Source organism: Perca fluviatilis, chromosome 4 (genome assembly GCF_010015445.1).
Source record: "Perca fluviatilis chromosome 4, GENO_Pfluv_1.0, whole genome shotgun sequence".
Classification (NCBI taxonomy): Eukaryota; Metazoa; Chordata; class Actinopteri; order Perciformes; family Percidae; genus Perca; species Perca fluviatilis.
In genome coordinates, this window is record NC_053115.1 from 2,648,500 (window position 1) to 2,675,999 (window position 27,500).

Sequence of the window (27,500 nt, forward strand, 5' to 3'; positions counted from 1 at the left end):
AAGAAAAAAATAAATAAATAAACACACACACAATACATACACCTTTACACAACACACACCAATACACACACACACACAACACACAACAAAAAAAAACACATACACACATACATACACATACTTACACACACCCACACACATACATACATACATACACATACTTGCACAGACAGACAGACACACATACTTACATACACATACTTGCGCACACACACACCCACACACATACACACACACACACACACACACACACACACACACACACACACACACACACACACACACTCACAGTGCTGGTGGCATCCTGATGTAGAGAGCTCACAGGGTTGTCCTGCATGAAAGTTGAACCTGGCCCAGCTTTCCTGGCAACAAAATGCGGCGTCCTCAACGCCAATCACACACACACACACACACACACACACACACACACACACACACACACACCCACACACACCCACGCCAATCTGATATGTGCAAACGCACGTTCCTGTTAGATTACGTTACAATGGGAACAGCATGATTCTGCTGTTTACCCGTGGATCGTCAAGACAGAGGATGAAGTAATCGTGACTGCGATAACTTTCCTGTCTCATAAACAACTGATTAATTAATCTTTGCAGCTCTAGCTTGTTGTTGTTGTTTTAACCTGACTGTATGTGTTGACTTTCTTCTTCTGCAGGTATTGAGCCGACGGGGAACAGGGTGCTGCGTCCTGCTGTGTTCACCGTGGACGCGTTCAGCGCCGGTCAGGGTCAGGTCACCGTCTACCTGGATCATCCCGACGGCACCAGAGAGGAGGTACGCCAACAGAACCCTCTTCTTCTTCTTCTTCTTCTTCTTCTTCTTCTTCTTCTTCTTCTTCTTCTTCTTCTTCAAGGCGCTGACACACCAACCCGATAACCGTGGGACAGTCTGGCGAGCTCGGTGACTCGAGTCTGTTCGGTGTGTTCATTTTGGCCGATTTGGCTTGTTGAATCGGCCGATAGGCAGTTGGACTCAATGACCGATCTGATTGGTGGAGTGCTAGCCCTTGACTAGCCAATCGATGCATGAGAAAACCAGATCTGACTAGGGTTGGGTACCGAAACCAGGTTCCACTATGGAACCGGTTCCTACGCAGCCGGTAGGAATCGGACCGGATCAGAACCCAAATTTCGGTTCCTCATTTCGGTTCCACCTAAAGTGTCGTCTGAAATATTTTCCCTCTGTCGCTCCCCAACGGACGTAAAAACATCCCCCTTTCTCTGTAGTCTACCGTTAGCTAGCTACCGTAATATGTAGCTACTGTAGCTACTGTAAATGCTATTTTTTAAATGCCATATTTTCCCCTCTGGCCTCACCAAAACAGATGTAAAATACTATACTTATTATATATTTAAGTACTTTTAAAACATTAATTTATTGTTAAATTTAAAAAAGAAATTCCATTTTAAAAAACCTCTATAAGAGCCTTTCTTTTATGTCATTTTTCAGTTTTTCAAGAATCTGTTTAGGAATCGAAATCGTTTTAAAAGTACCGGTTCGGCATCAGAATCGTAAAAATCCAAACGGTACCCAACCCTAGAGCTGCCAACGCCAGTATCTTCCTATTACTCGCCATCGTATTTTCTTCCGTTCAGCGAGTAATGACAACTGACTTGCTGGGTTGGAGGGCGGGCAGTCGGACTCAAATGACCAATCTGATTGGTAGAGAGCTAACCAGGAAATGGCGAGCAGGATGAGGTGACTAGAGTCTCTCAAAATCTGATGAAAATCTGATGAAGATCTTCTAAACTGACCTTTGTTGATCTGAGATGAAGACAGATTCAGCAACTGCACGGCCTATTTCTCTCTTAACATGTTCTCAGAAACGTTTCGGTGAACTATTTTAGTACGATATGAGATCGTACCGTGAACGAAGCCGCCATTGTGCACGGTTGAAAAATCCGGGAGCAGCCAGACCCATGTGACGCGTTCGTCCAATCAGCCGGAGCTGCCGACGCCAGTATCTTATTACTCGCCGTGGTATTTAGTTCCGTTCAGCGAGTAATGACAACAAGGATCCTTCTTGACTACTATCACCTCTCTCTGATGAAACAAGGACTGACCACAGCGCGCTCTGTGTTTACCACGTCTACACAGATGGTCCCTCGTTTCCGACATTACAGATTGGCGCCGCCTGCTGTTATGGAGACGTATCACGTCTCGCGCACGCGCAGAACGTACGCTCAAGTCGGCGTCTCTTCGGTGCGTTCTGAGACACTTTTTGGACCTCGGGGAGACAGTCGGCCAAAAGACAAAACTACATTTTTCTGAAACATTATAAAATGACTACTCCTATAACCAGTGTTCGAACTATACTGTGGCCTTCGGGGGAGCCCACTTATTCTTCCATGGGGGGGCTGTGCGCTTGCGACTTACAATGACTTACAAAGATACATACAGCTAAGTGTATGCACTATACAGGATTTACCCTGTTATACTTTATCGACAGGAATAGATAGGGCAAACAGCCACAAATAGTCTATAAACAAAGCATCAGGCTGTAACTCATCATAATTCCTCCGTTCAATTAGACCTTAGACGCACCCCAAGCTTCCATCCTTAACAAACAGCCATGTATATGGGCTCTTCCAGTCTTTCCACTGCTGGCTGTTCCAGTTTAACGGGAGAGAGGAGCGAGACGGGTTAGGATCATCTTCAGCCAGAGAGGACATTATTTCTTCAGCTTCTTCTTGCGTTGTCACCCCGGTGGGAGGTGTGCTAACAGGGCTTGCAGCAGGTGAATCGGTCGTGCTATTAACGTCATCGCTACACAGTTTCTTTGTAAAACCAAAATTAATTAAACTGCCTTGTTTTCTTTTTGCCATGGCTATATGATGCTTACTGCAGAATGGATTTCAAAGACTTTGCGCACTGATTAATGGTCTCCAACGTTTATATTTTTCCTACGAATCTTTGAGTTAACATGTACTAAACATGAGTTGAATTTGCGCCGCCACGCCTTGATGCTCATGACAAGAACAGTATGTATAGTATGTATAGTATATAGTATGTATACTATAGTATAGTTATCTTTATTGAAGTGAATTAGGTTTAAATTGCCATCATACATGAATGAATATTTTTGTATATAATCCACAATGATCACATTACACAAAACTGAAATTGCACGTCAGTATTTTTAGAGACCCCCAAAATTTCACAAATCACGTTTTCAGGGGAGCCCATGTCTTATTAAGGGGAGCCGAGCTCCCCCGTAGTTCGCACCCTGCCTATAACTGTTATTTTAGAGGTAAAATCTTAACTCAGTGTAAATTATAGATGTGATCTGCTTCTACAGATTTCCATACAGAATGCCTTTTGCCTCTTGAGATCAAGTTTGACAATCATTCATCAGCTCTTTATTGCAGCATCTGAAGCTGCAGCTGGAAAATTAGCTTATCGTATCAGATATTTTTAGAAACTAAGGGGAAATCTGTTCACTTGAACACTACCTTACCTCACCCACAGAGCCTCCGATCCGCTTTAAATACATATCAAAAGTTGTGACCTAAACATTATATAACGTACGCTTAAGTCGGCGTCTCTTCGGTGTGTTATGAGGAACTTTTTGGACCATTTCGGGGAGACTGATCAGTGTCTGACTGGCTTGTCTGCCGATGGTCGGCCGTCCGGTTGGTGTGTCGGAGCCTTCAACGTTTCTGTCTTCGTTAGAGAACACAGCGCCTCCACACTGACAAACATGCTGGGATTTTATATTTATGTACAAAACTGTGACACACAACTCATCCTAAAAAAACCTTTTTCTGTGTGTCGATCAGCTGAACGCGGAGCCTAATGAGGGCAAGAAGACCTTCAGCGTCACTTATATTCCTCAAGTCGTGGGACCTCACAAGGTAAGCTCCATTTTTCTTACTGTAAAAATGACAAATAAAATAATTAAATGCACTCGGCAATGTGTTTTTTCCTTTTTGACCCTAAAATTCTGTGAAATCTTTCTAGAGATTTAACTCTGGTTTGATAGAAGGCCATTAATCAAAGCCTGCGTTTCATCGCTCTGTGCAGTAGAGGATTGATATTTAGAAATTATCTTCGGGGTCGGGTTCGGTCACATCAGCGCGATAAGCCATTGAACATTTTAAATTTAAAACCGCTTATTATTGGGCCACTTGTGCGCGCCTGTGTTAACGTGCGCTTGTTGCCCCGTGTGCGCTGATGACCTCATCTGTTGACCTTTCCGAATGCCTTCCTACAGCTGCTTAATAAAAGCTTGTATCATTGTCAAAAAATATAATCACGATTTATTTCGGTCAATATTGAAATCACGATAATTTAACACGATTACTCGTTGAGTTCTGGAAAGATGTTGCAGTTATTGAACTTTAAAAAACTGTGGAAAAAGTTAAATAAATCAACCGTAAGAAACTTAAAATACTTTTTCCTATTTAAACTTTTAAATTTTTTCATTCAGAACGGGAGAGAGAAAATAAGAGTTAACTTGCAAAACGTAATGAGCTAAATAATACTTTTTCTCGATTATTCTGTTTTTGTGATCGTTGGGAGCCGAAATCATAATCACGATTACATTTCGATTAATTGCACAGCCCTAGTTTTAACTGTCGGACGCAGGCCGGGCTCGGACAGAAAAATGTGGCCCGATCCGATCTGGAGAACCCTGTATCTCATGGTTACATTAATTACTTTCGCTGTTATGTAATTACATATTTTTTAATCTAATTTCACGTCAATTACTTACTTACATTACAGTATTTTTTTTTTGCACTATGGCCACCTCACTTTACTTAAATACTTTTTATATAATGCCACTTTACATTCATTCAGTGTTTTTTTTGTTTGCCTGTTTGTTTGTTCGGTTGTTTGTTGGTTTGTTTTTATTGTGGAAAAACTGCTGCTGTAATAAGTGAATTTCCCCATTGTGGGATAAATAAAGTATTATCTAATTTTCAGTTTAAAGTTTCCAAGTCTGGCCAAAGTTACTAAACTCATCGGCTTTTCCTAAATGAAAAATTCTGTAAAAGGAAGTTTTAGGATTATTATTTTATTAGTGTAAGAAAAAACAATCTTTTGTTGACAAATCAGAAATACTTCTCCTGTCTTCAGATGGATAACTCTTTTGGTTTCCTAGGTGACGGTGATGTTTGCAGGCCAGCCGATTCCCAAAAGTCCGTTTGAGGTGAACGTGGACAAGGCGCTGGGCGACGCCTCCAAGGTCACAGTCAAAGGCCCGGGAATCGAACCTGTGGGCAACATCGCCAACAAACCCACCTACTTTGACATCTACACTGCAGGTCAGAGACGGAGACACACACTCACACACACACACACACACACACACACACACACACACACACAACCTCTGGGAGGGTTTCACACACACAAACACTGGTATGTTATAGGCCACATCTGCCTTCAGTCCAATGAAAAAGTCTCATCGCTCTGCGACAGGATGTGATGTCACACAAACTGTGAATAGGCTTGGTTGAGATGAGCCAGGTCTGCTCAGAATCGATCACCGGGGATCGCCGCCCAATGCATGCTGGGTAGATTTGTGTCCGACTTGATCTAGTGGGCAACGATGACCTCACGAGATCAAGGTGGCCGCAGGTTTGAGACCCAGGCAGCGGAGTTGTTTTCCACTGACTGCAAGAACCAAGCGGACCCAGGGGCATGCTGGGAAACGCCTGGCTTTCAGCTGATCTAACAGCTGATTGGTTCAGAATCTACTCAACATGATGACACCTGCTGGAAGCTGCTGTAAACTGTCCGATTTGACCACGGCTTTTTTGTATTTTGTATTAGTCTATATATTGTTTTTTTGAGGATAGCATTACATATTATGCCTCTAATTACTTAACCACCGAAGGAGTTTGTTACTTTTCTCGTTACTTTACTTCCGTTACCCAGCCCGGCTTCATCAAAAGTGTCGTTGAACAGCTTTAAAGTCTCCGTTGCTGACCATCAGCAGCCTTAACTTCAGCTCCGGTGACTGCACGCAGTAGCACTTCCACAAGTACTTGTAGGGTTCACACACACACACACACACACACACACACACACACACACACACACACACACACACACACACACACACACACACACACACACACACACACACTCCAACTCTGAACCAAAGTTGGTGATTTCTTTAAGTAGACTTACCAGTTGCGAACTTTAGCAAGGCAGGTATAAAGACTCAACATGTCAGACAACTTTGGAGTTACCGGGAGTCTCATTTCTGCTATTTTGGGACCTCCAGTTAGTCTGGCTATCACCAGACCAAGCTCCATCTTTAAAGACTGAACATTAGTCTGGGGAGTCTGCTCTGTATTTTCTACTGCACAAGAGGCGGGATCAACGGGCGTAGTTCAAATGACTCTGTACGCGATTGGATAGTCTTTCAACCAATCAGAGCAACGATCAGGGGGATGTACTTTGCAGAGCGAAAGCCTACCCTCCAGTACCTACGCAAAGCTAATACATCCTGGACCAGTTTCATCACTGAACCTCCCATAAGACAGCCACTCCAACCACAGGACACTGCACATTGCCTAAGTAATGGAGCATCTCCAAATCTCGAACTGTTGATCCTTACAAAGTAATGCGTCACTGCCCTAAACTGTTCAGGAGGATACACCACTGTCCTATTTCCCAGCGTCAACTCTCAAGCAGCATTTTATCACATTCATGCCCCAAAATGGCAGCCCATTGTTTCTTCTTTTTCTTCGTTTCCTCTTACAAGTGGAAAGTTGACTCCCTAAGCCAGAGGTGTCAAACTCAGTTTCCCAGAGGGCCAGGCTGGAAAATGAGAATCACATCAAGGGCCAGACATGTAGATTATTGACATGTGTTTCTTTAAGAGAAAAAGTCAAATATGTTGACTGTATTATTATTATTATTATTATTATTATTATTATTATTATTATTATTGCATGTCTCCTATACTGTAGTCTTCTCACTTCTAAAAAAAGGCAGAAAAATTGCTGGAAAAAGTGCCAAAAACATCGTAAAAGTGCCAAAAACATCGTAAAAGTGCCAAAAACTTCAGGAAAAGTGGCAAAATATTAAGTAATCCAAAACGTTAAAACAAAGTGCCTAAAGAATTGAAAAAAAAACGCATAAACTGCCGGAAAAGGCGTCAAAAATGTCGAAAAAAGGAACAAAAACTTTGGAAAAAACGACAAAAACTAGGACACGTGCCCTAAGCTGTGAAATGCAGTTTCTAATTTTTTTTTATTGTATCTTTTTGTCAACGCTGGGGAAGTGTTTCCACAAAGTTCAGAATTTCAGAAAATGAATGTTTTTATTTTTGAGTGTTCTCCATAATCAGCGAGTGAAGTCCAAGTTGAAGACTGACTCGTTAAGGTTTCTCTGTAGGAGCCGGTACGGGAGATGTGACGGCCATGATCCGAGACCCTCAGGGCCGCCAGAACAGCGTGGAGGTGATGATGGAGGATAAGGGCGACAGCACATATCGCTGCACCTACAAGCCCACCCAGGCGGGCCCGCACACTGTCACGGTCACCTTCGGAGGGGTGGGGATCCCCAGGAGCCCCTTCGGTGTGGACGTGGGGCCTGGTGAGTCGTCTCAACTTCACCACATCAGTAAATTGTAACGGTACTCGGACATAAGTCAGTCCCTCCCAGAAAAACGCGATTATGCGATCGCATAATTCAACGCATAATCAGCCAAAGTCCGCATATTTATGTGGTGGCCACATTTTTTCAAATACGCCGCATAAATTGCCGATTTCCGCGCTTGCATGATTTCATAATCCCTGCATTTTCGTTGCAAAAAAGTCCCATAATATACAGTACAGGCCAAAAGTTTGGACACACCTTCTCATTCAATGTGTTTCTTTATTTTCATGACTATTAATTAGTAGATCTGACTTCGAAGGCATCAAAACTATGAATGAACACATATGGAATTATGTACTTACAAAAGTGTGAAATAACTGAAAACATGTCTTATATTTTAGATTCTTCAAAGTAGCCACCCTTTGCTTTTTGATAACTCTGCAAACCCTTGGTGTTCTCTCAATGAGCTTCATGAGGTAGTCACCTGAAATGGTTTTACCTTCACAGGTGTGCTTTGTCAGGGTTCATTAGTGGAAGTTTTTCCCTTATTAATAAAAAAGCAAAGGGTGGCTCCTTTGAAGAATCTAAAATATAAGACATGTTTTCAGTTATTTCACACTTTTTTGTTAAGTACATAATTCCATATGTGTTCATTCATAGTTTTGATGCCTTCAGTGAGAATCTACAATGTAAATAGTCATGAAAATAAAGAAACACATTGAATGAGAAGGTGTGTCCAAACTTTTGTATCTTAGCAGAAAGTTGAAAAATCTTGCATTTACTTCACACAAGAGCAGCTGTTTTCCCCTGTTTTTGCAAGTTCCCGCAATGTCATCACATAAAATTGCATAAATATCATATAGCTAATAATCACAACCACATCATAATGCGTCTCATCGCTCCCTCCTGTGTGTTTTCTCTCGGGCTCGTCTAGCTTGCATGCCGGGGTCGTGCAGGGCGACCGGTCGTGGTCTGCAGCCGTCGGGGTTGAGGGTGAAACAGGTCGGTGACTTCAAGGTGGACACCAGAAACGCCGGCAGTGGAGACCTCAAGGTGCTCGTCAAAGGACCCAGTGAGTACGGTTTACCTGTGGAGCAGGGGTCTTCAGCGTTTTTTTAAGCCAAGGACCCCTAAACTGAAAGAGAGACGGCTCAGGCACCCCCTACGGCATATTGTGTAAAATGAAGCCTATCATCAGTGGGGATTTATATTTGCTAATAATATGATGGAATTATGTTAAGATATTTTAATATTTAAAAAGAAATTATTGAAAAAAGTTTACAATAATTTGGAGCCCCTGCTGCAGTGACTCTGAGGACCCCCTAGGGGTCCCGGACCCCTGGTTGAAGAGCTCTGCTGTAGAGGCTTTATGAAGTAAGACTTTTATTTAAAGTCAAAAGGTGATTCATGGGATCTGTAGTTTTTTTGCCATGCTAGTGGCATGGCTGTAGGGATGGCAATGTGCTGTAGGTCGATCGCTCAGTTCACTACTTTGCTCAAGACTGAAATATCTCAACAACCATTGGATGGTTTGCCGTTATATTTTGTTCAGACTTTCCATAATCCACAGAGGACGAATCAAGCTGACTTTGGTGATCCCTCTAGCGCCCGCAGGTCAAAGTTTCTACTTGTAATCTGATCAGAGGGGGCCTTGGTATTTACACCTGGTATTAATGAGCACCAGCAGACAACAGAGGGAACCTGTAGGCTACTGGTTTGTCAGCTAATTAGGCAAATGTTACTTCAACTGTTACTGTAAGTTGGTGTTGGCCAGAGGATTTGGCATCTTTCTGCATTTAGAAAAAATGTAATGTATGCTTTGAAAGTTACCACTAATTACTTCTAAAAGAGATGGTATTGTGTAATTACTTATGTTGGGTCAAGGATCTCCCTGATCTGAATCTATTAATTAGTTGATTAGCTAGCCTAGTTTTATTACCAACAGTTGTGTTGGGTGAAGTACTGAGTGACACAGTAGGGTTAGGGTTTGGGTTAAAACGCAGCACCCAGAAGGGTTAGGGTTGGGCTGTAACTTAACTCCCATATTCTGTATGTTGGGATTTGTTTTCAGGGTTTTTTGTTTGCTTGTTTTCTATATTCTATATTTTATTTTATTATTTTTCTCTTAACACATTTTTACTGAAGTTCTGTTGTCCCAAGCGGGTGGTGAAAACCTAAAAAATGTCATGTTTTTGTACTATTTACGTATATTGTTGCTGTAACATGAAATGTATATATTCCAATAGACAGAGCCTTGTAAGAAACACTGTAAGAAGGTAACGCTCAGCGAAGAAGCTCGTTTGGACTGATGGCTAAATGAAATATTTCCCAAAATGTCAGGATGTTCTTTTAACTCAGATTACTGTGTGTGTGTGTGTGTGTGTGTGTGTGTGTGTGTGTGTGTGTGTGTGTGTGTGTGTGTGTGTGTGTGTGTGTGTGTGTGTGTGTGTGTGTGTGTGTGTGTTTGTGTGTGTGTGTGTGTGTGTGTGTGTGTGTGTGTGTGTGTGTGTGTGTGTGTGTGTGTGTGTGTGTGTGTGTGTGTGTTCGTTCAGAGGGCATCGAGGAGCCGGTGAAGCAGATCTCCAGTCAGGACGGTGTGTTCTCCTATGAGTATTATCCAAACAGTCCTGGCAAACACACAGTCTCAATCACCTGGGGGGGTCAACACATCCCGAAGAGGTAAGTTGTTACTGTGTGTGTGTAAGAATTACCTCAGCACATTACCTCATCTGATCTGAATGGTTGGATCCGCAGGGGAATGAAGTCTTTTGGCCTGGGCCTCGTGTTCTCTTTGTCACCTCTCTGCAGAGCAGATATGTGAGCATTAGTTTTAGTATATAAGTACAGGGAGTTCCCCAAGTTTCTGAGCAGTCAGCCAGATGGGAAGAGAAGCCAACTACATGTAAAGGAATTTTTGGCAACAAGACACACTGATGAATAACCAGTGTGTCTTCAGAAATTAAATAAATTGTACATGTCGGTGAAATACCCGTAAAAACGAAACATTTCACAGAACACCAGAGTCATGTAGCCTGTCTGTTCGTGCCCTCACAGGCCACACGGGGTCAGAAAGTTCCCACAGTGAGTAAGACATGTTGAAATCTTTGGGGGGGGGGGTTGAGAAGCTGTCCTTGAGCAGGTTTCTGTTTCATTTTATCCAGCACTGACGGTTAGATCATCCGGCTAATGTTACACTCAGAAAACCCTTTCTGTCACTGTTTGAGAGAGAGAGGGAGAGAGAGAGAGAGAGAGAGAGAGATTATGTTTTTTATTAGAGATGCATCGATTACAACTTTCTAGACCGATTCCGATTTTCTTTGAGTTAGGCCAGCAGATACCGGTTTTAGCCGATTCTGATTTCATTTTTTCTAACCACTTCACAGCACACACAAATATGTATTTTCTATCTTTTCTTTAACGGAACATGTTGTTGAACAGATAATGGATCGCTATAAAATAGAACTATATAAATTACTCCTTAATTACTATAAATTCACACACCTCTAAAGAGCAATGTTAGAACCATTTCCTTCTTCTCACATCCAATATCACACTAAAGGAATGTGATTCTGGTTCTTGGTGTGGTCCCTCCACAGACTTCAGATACAGTATTAGGGGACCACTAAGGTCTATATAAAAGAGACTTCAGATACAGTATTAGGGGACCACTAAGGCCTATATAAAAGAGACTTCAGATACAGTATTAGGGGACCACTAAGGTCTATATAAAAGATACTTCAGATACAGTATTAGGGGACCACTAAGGTCTATATAAAAGAGACTTCAGATACAGTATTAGGGGACCACTAAGGTCTATATATAAGAGACTTCAGATACAGTATTAGGGACCACTAAGGTCTATATAAAAGAGACTTCAGATACAGTATTAGGGGACCACTAAGGCCTATATAAAAGAGACTTCAGATACAGTATTAGGGGACCACTAAAGGTCTATATAAAGAGACTTCAGATACAGTATTAGGGGACCCCACAGGTCTATATAAAAGACTTCAGATACAGTATTAGGGGACCACTAAGGCCTATATAAAAGAGACTTCAGATACAGTATTAGGGGACCACTAAGGTCTATATAAAAGAGCCTTCAGATACAGTATTAGGGGACCACTAAGGTCTATATAAAAGAGACTTCAGATACAGTATTAGGGGACCACTAAGGCCTATATAAAAGAGACTTCAGATACAGTATTAGGGGACCACTAAGAGACTTCAGATACAGTATTAGGGGACCACTAAGGTCTATATTAAAGAGCCTGGCTCCGCCCTCCTACGTACTTTCGCTCAATTTTCATTTCCCTTCGGTACTCGGTATAGTCTTTGGTTTTCTCCTGCCAAATATTTTGGCGGTCCAATCAGTGAACAGAGGGAGTGGCTGAGAACGGTGACGTTGAGGTCGTGCGCTAGTTTGAGTTGTAGTTCCGTAATGGCGCCGGAGAAAGACGCGAGCGAAGCCATTCGGTCCGTTGTGGCAACGCTGCCGAATATCCAGAAGTTAAAGCCCGAGCAAGACCAGTCTCTGCTGAGTTGTGTTGGGGGCCATGATGTCGTGGTCCTCCTCCCCCACGGGGGTTCAGGAACGGTTTGGTTTTCCAGCTCGCTCCGTTAGCGGCGAAGGAGTCGGCTAAGGCTAACGCTAGCGATGCTAAGCCGACGTCACGACCAAACGTTAGCGATTGGTTCTGGGCAGATCCAGCGGTCGGCCGTTGGGTTGGTGCGTCAGAGCCTTTAAGTTACTCTTTAAAGTTTTAACTGAAATGTTTTGATTTTAATAACTTTTTGTGTGAAGAAAGTGTACGAAGGGGAGCAGGGAGCCAGGCTCAGCCTACTGGGGAACGGGTGCACACACAGGTTCCTCGATTTATAGTTAGATTATATTACTGTTTGTATTAGTAGTAGGAGAAGTAGTAGTTAGTGGAGATGAGTATTTGGCAGAAACAAAAAGGTGTGTGTGTGTGTGTGTGTGTGTGTGTGTGTGTGTGTGTGTGTGTGTGTGTGTGTGTGTGTGTGTGTGTGTGTGTGTGTGTGTGTGTGTGTGTGTGTGTCAGTTGGTGCGAAGCTAGTTTCCATCTAAACACATGAAGAGTACAGAGACACACAAACACGCATTGCTCATGCAATCTGGCTGCTGGTTAAAACTTCTCTCTCTCTCTCAGCCAGTATAGGCTGTAGGTTGGATTACAGAAGAGATTTGTGTGTTATTGTGTGACAGCAAATGATCTCATGTGTGTCTTACCCCCCTACACACAACACACACACACACACACACACACACATACACATACTGTATAGAAAGTCCCATAGTGTTTTTCATACTTCATGTGTTGCAGCATTACCACACCAGCAGCTCCAGAGCAGGGTTCAGCAGGAGTGTGTGTGATTTTACTCGTTCTGACAGTTCCTCTCTCGCTCTCCCTTTTTGTTCAGTCCATTTGAGGTGACGGTGGGTCGGGAAGCTGGGCCTCAGCAGATCAGGGCTTGGGGTCCTGGCCTGGAGGGAGGCATTGTGGGTAAACCTGCCACCTTTGTAGTGGAGTCTGTCGGCACTGATGTCGGAGTGCTGGGTGAGTGTATTTTGGGTTATTACCGGTATTTATCAGGATTTTAAACTGGAATCCGATTGGATTGAGTGCTGTCATCGGTCCGTGTAACTCTTATCAGTTCAATTGTCTAAGCACAAACGGACATTTGGAAAAACAGAAAAATTTGTTCCAATATCCAATTTTTCTTTTTTTTCCGCATTGACAAATTAAAAAAATTGGATCTTTAAACTGTTTTTCCAATTTTAGGTCTTTATTCAGAGAATCAGAAATTTTGAAAATTACAAAATTGTGTCTGGGCTCCAATTATTCACAATACTGCCATGATATTCTCTCCCTCGTACCACCTATCTACGCCCTGCCCCCCCCACTCAAAAGCATCAGTTGCACCTCTGACCCCAAAGTCTATCAGTTTGGGGTGTTTTTTGGTCCATATGTAGTTAATGAGCTGCATATTCCACAAAGTAGAGGGAGAGAATACCATGGCAGTATTGTGAATAATTGGAGCTCAGATGCAATTTAATAATTTTCTCAATTTCTGATCCTCTGAATAAAAAAAACAGAAAATTGGAAAAACAGTTTAAAGATCACATTTTTTAATTTGTCAAGGTGGAAAAAAAAAAAGGAAAATTATTTGAACCAATTTTTCTGTTTTTCCAAATGTCCTTTTTGTGCTTATAGAACAGTGAACTGATAAGCGTTACACTGACAGTTCATCACCCCCGTGTTACATCCGATCTGATCTGACTGATCTGATCTGCTGTGTCGTCAGGTTTCGCCATCGAGGGACCTTCTCAGGCTAAAATCGAGTGCGAGGACCAGAACGACGGCTCGTGTGACGTCCGTTACTGGCCGACAGAGCCCGGAGAATATGCCGTCCACGTGACTTGTGATGAGGAGGACATCGAGAACAGCCCCTTCATGGCCCACATCGTCCAAGACAACAACGCCAGCGACCCAGATAAGGTCAGTACAACACTAGACTAGCCAGACCTACCTCCGCAGAGCTGCGGAGGAAGGTCTGGCTAGTCCACACAGCATTCTGAGATAGGAGGAAAACGTGCTCTGGTTTATTGGCATTTGTCTTTTTCTAAAAGTTCCTACATCACAAATATGAGTTTCTTTCAACCAAATTGTCAAAGAAAATAACGTGGATGGTTCCATACAACGCTCTTCACAAGTACACTTTTCCTTACATTTGGGTGTTTTTTTTTTAAATTCTATTTTATAGCATTTGGAGAAAAGAAAATTAAATAAAAAAAGGACGTTGAATAAAAGAGACAAAAATGTCAAAAGCTTCAAAACTTTGAGGAAAAAAACTCTACAAAAACATCGGAAAAAGTGACCAAAAAATGGACAAAACATCAGGAAAAGTGACAAAAACGTCGGGAAAAAGAAACGTTGAAAAAAACAGTTTGAATTCAGACGATTAACCTTTTATTTATTGAGGGGAGGTGCACTGAGAGGCAGCCTCTCTGTTGCAGGAACGCCCTGATTACATTCACACATTCATACCTGGAAGCTGCCCAGTACCACCACAGTCTGATCTGATCACATTCATACTGGAAGCTGCCCAGTACCACCACAGTCTGATCTGACCACATTCATACTGGAAGCTGCCCAGTACCACCACAGTCTGATCTGACCACATTCATACCTGGAAGCTGCCCAGTACCACCACAGTCTGATCTGATCACATTCATACCTGGAAGCTGCCCAGTACAACCACAGTCTGATCTGACCACATTCATACCTGGAAGCTGCCCAGTACCACCACAGTCTGATCTGATCACATTCATACTGGAAGCTGCCCAGTACCACCACAGTCTGATCTGATCACATTCATACTGGAAGCTGCCCAGTACCACCACAGTCTGATCTGATCACATTCATACTGGAAGCTGCCCAGTACCACCACAGTCTGATCTGACCACATTCATACTGGAAGCTGCCCAGTACCACCACAGTCTGATCTGATCACATTCATACCTGGAAGCTGCCCAGTACAACCACAGTCTGATCTGATCACATTCATACTGGAAGCTGCCCAGTACCACCACAGTCTGATCTGACCACATTCATACTGGAAGCTGCCCAGTACCACCACAGTCTGATCTGATCACATTCATACCTGGAAGCTGCCCAGTACCGCCACAGTCTGATCTGACCACATTCATACCTGGAAGCTGCCCAGTACCACCACAGTCTGATCTGACCACATTCATACCTGGAAGCTGCCCAGTACCACCACAGTCTGATCTGACCACATTCATACCTGGAAGCTGCCCAGTACCACCACAGTCTGATCTGACCACATTCATACTGGAAGCTGCCCAGTACCACCACAGTCTGATCTGATCACATTCATACTGGAAGCTGCCCAGTACCACCACAGTCTGATCTGATCACATTCATACTGGAAGCTGCCCAGTACCACCACAGTCTGATCTGATCACATTCATACCCTGCAGAGATCTGAGGACCAGTTAACCATAGTCCTCAAAAATCCACCAGTTAGAAAGCCAACACAAAGAAAGAGGAAGGGGACGCACATCCGGCCGAAAAAGAGCTGTGATTGGCCCACCAAACTTAGGTTCAGGCACATGTTAAGAGATAAGATTTGAGATAGATGAGTTTTCTGATTTCCAAGTTTTTCTAGCCCTGTTGTGAGAGGTGTAATATTGGGTATCTCCGAAACGGAGTCCAATATGATATTTATATTCACCTAAATGTTAATTAAATGTGTATCTGACCACTGAACAACTGTACCGTGGTGTTATAGAGTGGAGGGTCTGACCATTAGACCCTGGCTTCCAAAAAGCACACACAATGTTTTTCCCTAAAATCAAAAATCAAATCGTGGATTTGAAGAATCGGGATACCCCTAATCCTCAGTATTGGTTTTGTGGTTGCAGGTTCAGGCTTTCGGGCCGGGGCTTGAGAGGACCGGCTGCCTGGTCAGCCAACCTGCCGAGTTCACTGTCAGCGCTAAGGATGCTGGGAAAGGACCTCTGAGGATCATGGCTCAGGTAGGTCACAGAAATCCTCTCGTGCTAAATCATCAATACGCACACGCACATGCTCACACTCACACTCACACTCACACACACAGACACTCACACACAGACACACTCACACACAGACACTCACGTACACACAGACACTCACGTACACACAGACAGACACACAGACACAGACAGACTCACACACTCACACACTCACTCACTCACTCACTCACTCACACACAGACACTCTCAGACACTCACACACACAGACACACTCACACACAGACACACAGACAGACAGACACACACACACACACACACACACACACACACACACACACACACACACACACACACACACACTCTCTCAGACATTCACCACAGACACTCACACACACAGACACACACACACACAGACACACACACACACACACACACAGACACTCACACACTCTCTCTCACACACACACACACAGACACACACACACACAGACACACACACACACACACTCACACACACACACACACACACACACACACACACACACACACACACACACACACACACACACACACACACACACACACACACACACACACACACACAGCTTTCGGTGTCATACAAGTGAGATTGCGAGAGCTTTTTGTAATAACAGTTATACATTCATTATTTTCATTATCGATTAATCTGGTGATTCTTTTTTTTTTTTAATCCATTTCGATCTGCAAACCTTGCAAACAAACATTCATATGCAGCTACATGTTTGGACTTGTTTGTTTCTATTTCAGGAAGGTTTGACCATCTTCTTAACTGTCTGTCTGTCTGTCTGTCTGTAGGACGCAGAGGGCCTACCTGTGGAGGTGAAGGTGAGGAGTAAAGGTGAGGGGCTGTACTCGTGCTCCTACACGCCCGCCTCTCCTCTCAAACACACCGTGGCCGTCGCCTGGGGAGGTGTCAGCGTCCCCAACAGCCCCTTCAGGGTAAGCAGCCAATCACAGCACCCCGTAAAAACAGCAAGTGATGTCCCGCCGAAACCCGAGGATCCGGTTGAGGCAGGACCCGCTAAGGTCGTTCAGTCAGAAGCTTTAGTTAAGGCAGAAAGCGTCAACGTTGTCCAATCAGAGGCAACCGTTCCGGAGGAAAGAAAGCAGTCAAAATGTAAAGATGCAAGCTGTAAAACTAAGAAGCCTCTGATCATCATCACGACATACACTGAGGAGAGGTACAGCTTCTAGTGGAGCTGCACAGAAATTAATTGCAGAAGTAAATTCTTTAAAAAATAAAAGAATACATCTATATAAAAGAAATGGAAACAGTATGTGAAAACCTGTGATGGTGAGAAGTATCCTAACAAGAATATTGCATAATGAAGGTTGTATTGACTCCTGAATTTAACATAATGGAAAATAATAGTACCTGAAATCAGAACAAAATGTGTTTTTTATTTAGAAGAAAAAGGCTTAAATAATTTGAAATGAATATACGAAAGGCTTAAACACCACAATATCGTATTATGTTGTTCAAAACAGCTTTTACAGTTTAGCCATCACTCTGCTACTCACAAGCTACAGTATCTCACAAAAGTGAGTACACCCCTCACATTTTAGTAAATATTTCATTATATCTTTTAATGGGACAACACTGAAGAAATTACACTTTGCTCCAATGTAAAGTATGAAGTGTCCAGCTTGTATAACAGTGTAAATGTGCCGTCCCCTCAAAATAACTTAACACACAGCCATTAATGTCTGAACCACTGGACACTAAAGTCACTACACCCCTATGTTAGATTCCCATAGAGGAAGGCAGATGTTTATTATTAAAGGAAAGTTATTTCATGGATCCAGGATACTATGCATCCTGAAAGTTCCCTTGGCCCCCCCATCATCACATACCCTTCACCATACCCCCCACATCATCACATACCCTTCACCATACCCCCACATCATCACATACCCTTCACCATACCTAGAGATTGGCATGGAGTACTTTCCATAAGATCATCTCTCAATGCAAATCAAACCAGCTATTAGGCTAACTGAAATAAAACCATGCCAATCTCTAGGTATGGTGAAGGGTATGCTGCACACTTGACTTGTGATATGAAATTGACATTAAAGGTGCTGTAGGTAGGATTGTGAAGATCCAAAGAATTTGAACATCGACAACTTCTCAGTCCCTCCCCCCTTTCCGCTAAAGCCCAAAACGGTCTCCTAAGCCCCTCCCCCCACAAGGGAGAATGAATGTGTGTGCATGAGCAGTGATTGACACGCAGTTAGACACGCCCCCTGGCACTGATTGGTGCATCTGAACAGGGAGCGGACCACCTACAGGCTGTAGGTGGTGCCAGATTTTTAAATGACCTGCTTCATGTAGTTCTACTGGAACATAGGGTCAGTTTCAGCAGATATGACAGACAGTTTTATAAGTCTTACCTACTGTGCCTTTAACACGTTATTAACGCTACACAAATGTTTTGTCGTTGACTAAAAAAAATCATGACTGCCTATCACTAACGCCTACTATATGATCAAAAATTGCAATTGCAACTCATGTGTTTAACAAACCCTATTGCATTTTAAATTTATTTTCACATTTTATATGCAGTAGTTTCTTCAACACACTGTAACCTCTCTGTCTATGCACTGTAACAACCTTTTGATTTGTCTTTTACAACCTCACTAATCATAACTTGTTTTGAATTAAGTCATTTTAACTGAAATTGTTTTCTATGTATTGAAGAGGATTTAACCACCACATGCACTAACCAGCCTTTTCTGCACTGTAACCACTGTCCATGCACTGTACCTCACTTAGCTCTCGGTTTAGTTTTAACACTTTTCTTTGGTTGACCTGCACTAGAACTTCACTAATCTGAACCTTTCTGATCCAAGATGCAATCCGGTGAAGAGCTTTCGTGATTTTAATTGGGAACAACCTGAAGAGGGAAAAGTAATTAATGGAGAAATAAGGCACCAGTAATACTAAAAACTATAAATCTCTATTGTATACTTTAAAGTAGGGCTGTCTTGATTAGGGGTGGGACAAAATATCGAAACGGCAATATATCGTTGTCCTTCGTGCATTACGATAATCGGTACGCTGGCGCCAAATATTGATATTTTAATGAATAAAATAAGGCGCTCTAAATAGATTTCCCTGCTCCCAGCGTGGCTGCTTCATGGCTCCTCGAGGTGGCGCTCAACCCATGAACGAGGGAGACTTGAACATGAGTTAACCAGCCGAAGAGAAAGAGGTTTTCAACAGGATGGCAGAAAGCAGTTTGAGGAAAATAACAGATGCCCCGGGCACGTTGAAGTCCAAAGTCTGGACCCAGAGTTGCTCTATAGTTGGGTCATTTTAATTTTCAGACTGAAAAACTAGCAGTTTAGACTGCACTTAAGCTTTTCACGGGCATTTTGTATTCATAGTTAGACCGATATCGTGCTGTATCATTATAGGATTGTCTAGCAATATATTGATTATCGCAGAATTGCTGTATCGTGATATTATCGGTATCACGAGCCGTGTATCGTACCATGAGGTAACCTGTGATTCCCACCCTATATTTGACAATACTGAGTCTGATACTTAATTTACTTACTTATGTCGATTAAATACATATCTGACATATTGAAATAACAGCTGTAGTCTTAAATTATTGATATATTATTATTGAAAATAACTGGAAAAATGTGACTCCTGAAACTAACGTGATGTAAAATATGGCCTAATTTCCCCGATACGATACTTGGGATTGGCTCAGTACATCGCTACGTTAACATATACAGGGTCACATAGTACAAATAATGATGTAATGGCTGTAAAAGAAACTGATGGGCACATGCACAAATTCAGTCAGTCTTTGCTTGTGCTTTGGTGGCCAAGAAAGCTCAATGCACAATCGATGATCCGTTTGAGAAAACACAAGCAAATGAAGACCTCTACACCACTTTGACAAGGTAAACAGGTTAACAGAACACTGTGTTTTCTCTATTTAGGATTACAAAAACTTTATTGTCCACAGATGTGAACATATTTCTTCGGAATCACCAAGAATGCAAGAGAAATGGGACATTACAAACCGTACATAGCCAGGACGGCAAAACAGACAATACATTTCATAAAAAGTGACTTTACAAAGGTTACATTTACAAAAGTAAATAAGTAAATAAATAGATAAATAAAACCTGCAACAAATTTGAGTGTGTTTTCAGAGCGCTGTGCTCCACTGTAGCTTTTGATATTTTTGCTTTGGTGTTAATTGCCAGTCCAATTTTAAAAAGCCCGATCAGTGAGTAGTTAGAATTGAAATTGAATTTCCAAGCAACGCTAGTTCCGACTTGATTCTTCGTCCCAGCCAACACACTTATCAGTTTAGGCTGGTGGGAAGCCGGTGAGGGATCACATCCTTGTTGCTGCAATAGCGACTCCTACTGGTTAAAACTGGTTAAAAGGAGCTCGTGAAACACTGAAAGTACGAACGTGTATGTGCAGTGGTTTACGTTAAAGTGTAGAGCCCGACCAATAAAGGAGTTTTAAGGCCAATATCAATACAAATATTTGGTGATTTATCAAAAGTCTGTAACGGAGCGCTTCCAAGACTCAAAATTTTAGCTTGAGGTGCTCTTTGGATGGGATAAACATAATGTAGAAACCATAAGGAAACTCCAAGGCACTCTCTTTTAGAAAAATTAAAAAGCCTTGGAGTTTCCTTATGGTTTCTACAAATATTTGGTGATTTAAAAATCCGATATATCGGGCCGATATATATATATATATATATATATATATATATATATATATATATATATATATAGTATATTTAAAAAAACAAATCCAGAAACGCGTAACAAAAAAGATTTCCCTCACAATAGTTATTTGTAATTATTCATGAGTCCTCACTAAAATATGATAATGCAGTTTAAAAATAGACTTAATTTGTTTTATTGTCTCAACGTCAAAATATATTAAAGTTCTGATAAATAAAATGTATAAAAATACAAACTTAAGCTATGAAACTTAAAGGGTTAAACTGCCAACAGGGAGGTTGTAGAGCGCCGTTATAAATGCCGATACCGATAGTTTGGAAAATGCCGAATATCAGCCCACCGATATATCGGTCGGGCTCTATTAAAGTGTGAGAGGTTCAGATGAGTGAAGCCATTTATATTTTTTATGAAGTAAATCTTGTTCTTTTTCACTTCACATGTGTAACGCATCAAAGTAAAAATATCATCTATTAGAACTGAGTTTTATTTACCAATAAAAGCTTGCAAAAGTGACTTTATGATACTCACTGAGCTCCTTTATTATATCCCCATTTATGAGGCTCTGACCAAGGGATTTAAAAAAGTTCCAACATTTTTATTTTTAATTCAAGTCTTCTCAGAAAACCGTTAAATGTGCCCTGCCCACACATATTTCATCTGAAGTTCTACCATGGACTAACACTTTTTGTGGTAATAATGCCTTGGTTACCTTGTTTCAAGCCATTCTAGCGTGGTATAGAAACCCTGCAGGAAGACTCAGCTCGATTTGTGCCAGTTCTCATTAATATTCAACAAGCTAATCTGCTTGACTCTGATTGGGTAACAGCTAGCGAATGAGAGCCTGGCTGTCAGCATCCTTTACCCAGCCCAACTGGGCGAGCTCATGAATAGTAATGAGGTCAGGCAACATGATGCCAGACTGACCAGCTGTTGTGATTGGTCTGATTTCTCTGCTGATTTCTGTTCAGTGGCTAGAGCTGACAGAGGAGGTAGCAGTTAATTTTCACATTCACCACATAACACACACACATATGGACCTGACATATTTAAAAAAAAAAAAATGCAAGTAAAAACGGTTTTGTGTGGCAGGGCACCTTTTTTAAATAAATGAAATAAAACTGTCAGAGTGAAAGGGTTTTTATTTTACTTCTTTGCATTGTAATCATCTTTACAATCATTCTTATCACTGTGAGCTTTTGGACAATGTTTATCAGCTGTCTTCCCTTCTCCCTGTTATTATAAGGATTTTATAGTTTCACCCTCTGGGCAAATAAGTCTCATGAGAAACTTCCAATGGGCCTTAGATATTTCTGGATATGCGTTTGTCTGTTCAGGAATTTATGACGATGCCAACAGCCCTCAGGAGATAGCTAAGACTTTCTTTGTGTTGCAACATCAGAGGTACAAAGTTATGATGCAAGAACTCTTAAGACCAGACAAGTTGATGCAGTTTCAAAGAGCTTTTAAAGACTTTGCTGCATAAAAATATGGTGCAATCATCAAGAAGAAAATGATTGGAATTTGCTTTCAGACTGTTTGGTTTTGAGCACAGCTTTGATAGATAGATAGATTATTGTCATTGCATATCACTACACAAAGAAATTTAAGAGGACATCAAGCCTTCACTTAGCAGCATAAAAATTGAAAGATAAAAAGTATTAAAACCAGAATAAGAGAACCAGTGCATTTTCAAACACGGTATGGTTCAAGTCTATCTTAGCCTTTCAGCCTTTCAGCCGCTCATTTATGGCCCTGGGAAAAGTGCTATTTCTCATGCGGTTTGTCCGCGCCCTCATGACCCTAAGCCTACCTGAGGGTAGGGTGTCAAACAGGATGTGGCCAGGGTGTGTAGGGTCCGCTCTGAGGCTTGCTACTCTTCTCACAGTATTTGTACAAAGCTTTTCTTAGCATTCATGGTAGATTCTGCAACAGAAAAACAGTGGTGTTGTTCTTCTGTGATGGAAGTATTTCTACTGGTCCACAAGTCATTTCAACTGGTTAAGGGAAGTTTATACTTGTCTGAAAAATTGAAATTATTCCAAAGTTTGGAGTGGATGTCACTGTGATGAATCAGCAGGCTTGTTGTGAGCTGCAGCAGCCTGCAGGCACCGACCACACCTTTCTCCAACTTTAGTGTTGATACAGTCGATGGATAGAAAGTAAACAGTCACACCCAGCTCTCAGTAGTGTGGGAAGGTAAAGAAGGCAGCGTGGAGATAGGTTCATGGTGGAAACCTGGTTAAAACCAACTTTCACTAAGAGCCATGACTGATGGAAAACAACATGTAACTGCAGATTTTGTGTTGTCGTTCGATTGTATTGAAAACAGAATATTTACCTTTGCTGACGAGGCTGACGCAAAATTGTTGTATGCAAGCAGGGTCAGTCTCACCAGCATTTATTACGGACGTTTCACAAAAAAAACTAACAGAAATTTCACTTTCTCATTAAACAAACACACACACAACCCCCCCCCCCCCCATTTTTTTTTTTTTTTTACAGTCAACTCTGACAAAAATCAATTAATTGGAAGGGAAATAGGAAATTTGAAAAAAAAAAAAAAAAAAAAAAAAAAAAAAAAAAAAAAAAGTGTTTTGTGTTTTTTCCTTTTTCTTACCAAAGATATTTGTGATTGTCGCTTTTAACAGTTTATCGGTGTTTTAAGCCCCCCAACGTCTAGGCACTAGGGTTAGGCAATGGTCAGGGTCAGGGTTAGGTTCCTTGAAGTCAACGGTCGCAGCTCGGCCTGGAAGGAGACATTGGGGGCTTAAAACGCCATCGATAGTGACTCAGTAGCGACTGCTACTGGTGAAAAGGAGCTTGTTAAACACAAAAAGATGTACTAACGCTTTTGCGACTGCCTGTCGCAGAACTGAAAATGGTAAATTGTGCTTTTCCGTGTCATGCATATGCATTCATGGGAGTTTCCCATAAAGAGATGGGAGGGGAAGCGTATTAGTGCGCCTAATTATGTATTCCGCAGTATGTACAAAAACCGCCTGTGAAAGCGCGCCTCTATTTTGCGGTGAAAATTCCTCTGCGCCTCTTAAAAGCAGGTGTAAACTAGCTAGCAGGATACCTAAAGGAATAGTTCCACATTTTGGGAAATACGACTTTGTTAGATGAAAAGGTGTAAGCAGCAAGATGAAGACATAGGCCAAGGAGACGAGCTGAAAAGGCCATCGAGCCTTGTATGAACTGCACCTCTGAAGAAGCATGACTGCAGTCAGTTGTGTGACAGGAATCGATGGTCGTGGGATTACCTCTGTTGCTAACGGAACAATAGCTGGCCCGGCTGGCTTGGCGGGCTAATGTGGCTGCCTAGTAAGCCCCGAACTTACTCACTACGCAAATCTACATCTTTAATAACTACATCCATGGATCTTTGAATGTAGTGTTGGCTTTGAGGATTAAGTGAGATTTGTTTGAAGTTACGTTGATAAATAAAACTGTTGGAGCCCTAAGTCTGTAACTTCAAAAACCAACCTGGAAGATGCTGATAAAATAAGACAAAATTGCTGTTTCTATGCTTTACAAGTTAGAGAAATGCATTGCACTCTCCAGACGGGCTTCTAGTTTTTATGTATTAGGTGAGTGTGTTGACTTTTGATCTGTGTAATATGTTAAAACGATTGGGTACATTTACCGTAAAGGTCCTACGACATGCTGCTTTTTGGATGCTTTTATATAGACCTTAGTGGTCCCCTAATACTGTATCTGAAGTCTCTTTTATATAGACCTTAGTGGTCCTCTAATACTGTATCTGAAGTCTCTTTTATATAGACCTTAGTGGTCCCCTAATACTGTATCTGAAGTCTCTTTTATATAGACCTTAGTGGTCCCCTAATACTGTATCTGAAGTCTCTTTTATATAGACCTTAGTGGTCCCCTAATACTGTATCTGAAGTCTCTTTCCCCAAATTCAGCCTTGGTGCAGAATTACAGCCACTAGAGCCAGTCCCACAATGAGCTTTCCTTAGGATGTGCCATTTCTGTGTCTAATGAGGAGGAGAGAGTGGGGGGGGTCAAGGTGGAGGGGGGGTGGGGGTGGCCTTGACCAACTGCCACTTTGCTTGTTTGAGGAGAAGAAGGGGAAGATTCCTGATTGGTCCATCTGAGCTTTCATTTTCTCAAAGACAGAGCAGGATACCCAGGGCTCGGTTTACACCTATCACCATTTCTAGCCACTGGGGGACCATAGGCAGGCTGGGGGGGGAACTCATATTAATGTTAAAAAAAAACTCATAAAGTGAAATGTTCATGCCATGGGACCTTTTTAAAGTAAAAGATTTTAGAGGAAAGGATTTGTTTTCATGAATTTGTTTTCCGAAGGTAATTTAGTCAACAAAGTTTTGTGCATGCATATGCAGTACATGCATTTTTTTAATGATTGCATTTTTTTGTTTAACAGTGAATCTGTAACTAACATGTCTGAAACTCACCTTATTCCTCAACTGTACTAAAACTCAACATCATTTCTATCCACTTAAGTGGAAGTTAGTTTGGTTTAAAAAATAAATTCTGACATTTCACTTAAATGTTTTACTGTGTTGTTTCGTTCATTTGCTGTAGTTAGCTGCTGGTTTTTTTTTCATTTTAGTGAGTATTTATTTCTCAATCATTTACATGTGTGTTTTAGATTTTTCAAGTTTCAGTGTAATGCCATAATTTACTACAAAGTACCAACCAGAAATACATATTTTATAATCCTTGTATATCCTATAATTGTAATCGTAACTCTAGAAATGGTGGCAAAAATGACGATGCAGAAATACATAAAATGTGTACATAAACCGTATGTAGCTGAGTGTGTAAAGTAAGTGATAATTATGTGTTGTGTTTTTGTCAGAGGAAAAAAAAGAATTTTTGACAAGAAAATTCAATAAAACTCTGTCTTTGATATGTTTGGGTATACTTACTCCACGCTGCAGGATTTGTCAGTACGTAAAGTCGCTAGTTTTTAAATAGTTTCTTAAAGGTGCTGACTCACCAACCTGATTATCGGCCGTCTGACAGTCTGGCGAGGTCGGTGACTAGAGTCTGTTCGGTGTTTCGGAGCCGTCGGCTTTAATTTGGGCCGATTTGACTTGTTGAATCGGCCAGTGGGCAGTCGGACTCAATGACCAATCTGATTGGTGGAGTGCTAGCCCTTGACTAGCGAATCGGTGCACTTATGTTAAAACACTTACCGGAAATAACGAGCGGGATGAGCGTGGCTAGAGTCTCTCAAACTCTGCTGAAAATCTTTTAAACTGACCTTTGTCGATCAAAACAGACAGATTCAGCAACTGCACGGCCTATTTCTCGCTTAAAATGTTTTCAGAAACACGTTTCGGTGAACTATCTTCGTAAAATACAAGATCGTATTCTTTTCAAAGCCGCCAGTATTGTCGGCTTTGAAATTCAGGAGAAGCCAGACCCACGTGACGCATTCGTCTTTTCATTTTTTGGGCGACAATACAGATTAGCGCCGCCTGCTGTTATTGAGACGTATTACGTCTCGTTCACGCACAGAACGTACGCGAAGTCGGCGTCTCTTCGGTGTTCTGAGGCACTTGATGGACCAACTCGGGGAGACTGATCAGTCCGACTGACTTTCCTGCCGACAGTCGGCTGTCGGGTTGGTGTGTCGGAGCCTTAAAAGACAAAACTACAAATGACTACTCCTATAACTGTTATTTTATAGGTAAAATCTTAACTCAGTGTAAATTATAGATGTGATCTGCTTCTACAGATTTACATACAGAATGCCTTTTGCCTCTTGAGATCAAGTTTGACAATCATTCATCAGCTCTTTATTGCAGCCTCTGAAGCTGCAGCTGGAAAATTAGCTTAGCGTATCGCAGATGTTTTTAGAAACTAAGGGGAAATCTTTTCACTTGAACACTACCTTACCTCACCCTCAATCATCTTGTTGGTTTTTGACCAACAAGATGAGCCTCCTATCCGCTTTAAATACATATCAAAAGTTGTGACGTACACATTATTTTAATGTCACATTTAGCAACACTGAAAATATTTGAAATTGCACAATTCACCACAGTACCTCAAGCATGGTACCACTTTCAGGTTATCTATAATTCTTGGCATGTCTCTGGGCTCCAAAATATAGGCCCCCGAATTAATTAACCATTTAAAAAAATATATATACTTTTATGGCAGCTGATATGAAAGTTAGGGTGCAATGATGGTTCGGCTGTCCTAGTCGACAGCTTTGCGGTTTCAAATTTCACCCTTCTTACCTAAACTGCAAGGCCACTTCTGTGTTAATAAAATTTAGTGAAATTAAGCCATTTGAGATACAACATAACCTATTTAAAAATGTATTGAAATGTGTTGCATGTTGTCTGTAAAGACTAAGAAGTAGGGGATCCATGACGGAGCCCTGTGGCACTCCATATTTAATGTTTATTCTTTTTAATGTTACAAATACCAAAAACAAATTAAATGCTGTGCTGTTTTAGACATTGCAGGAAGGGAGAGAGGAAATCTCCTTAAAATAAGTTGTTTAATTTCCTGTTGTGGTGCTTGTAGGTAAACGTGGGTAAAGGCAGCCACCCCAAGATGGTGAAGGTGTTCGGTCCTG

The 27,500-nt window shown here is 41.7% G+C and overlaps 1 protein-coding gene across 1 annotated transcript in view; it reads left to right on the forward strand.

Annotated features, from left to right (window-relative positions):
* The window catches only part of LOC120558182 (filamin-B), a 94,147-nt gene that overhangs the window by 8,112 nt on the left and 58,535 nt on the right, over positions 1–27,500 (forward strand). Inside the window, 11 exon segments of the mRNA XM_039799118.1 lie at positions 680–798; positions 3,804–3,878; positions 5,129–5,291; positions 7,378–7,578; positions 8,516–8,653; positions 10,134–10,260; positions 13,024–13,160; positions 13,909–14,102; positions 16,052–16,165; positions 16,979–17,122; positions 27,449–27,500. The exon segment at positions 27,449–27,500 is cut by the window's right edge and continues 72 nt beyond it. Coding sequence (XP_039655052.1) covers positions 680–798; positions 3,804–3,878; positions 5,129–5,291; positions 7,378–7,578; positions 8,516–8,653; positions 10,134–10,260; positions 13,024–13,160; positions 13,909–14,102; positions 16,052–16,165; positions 16,979–17,122; positions 27,449–27,500 — 1,464 coding nt within the window.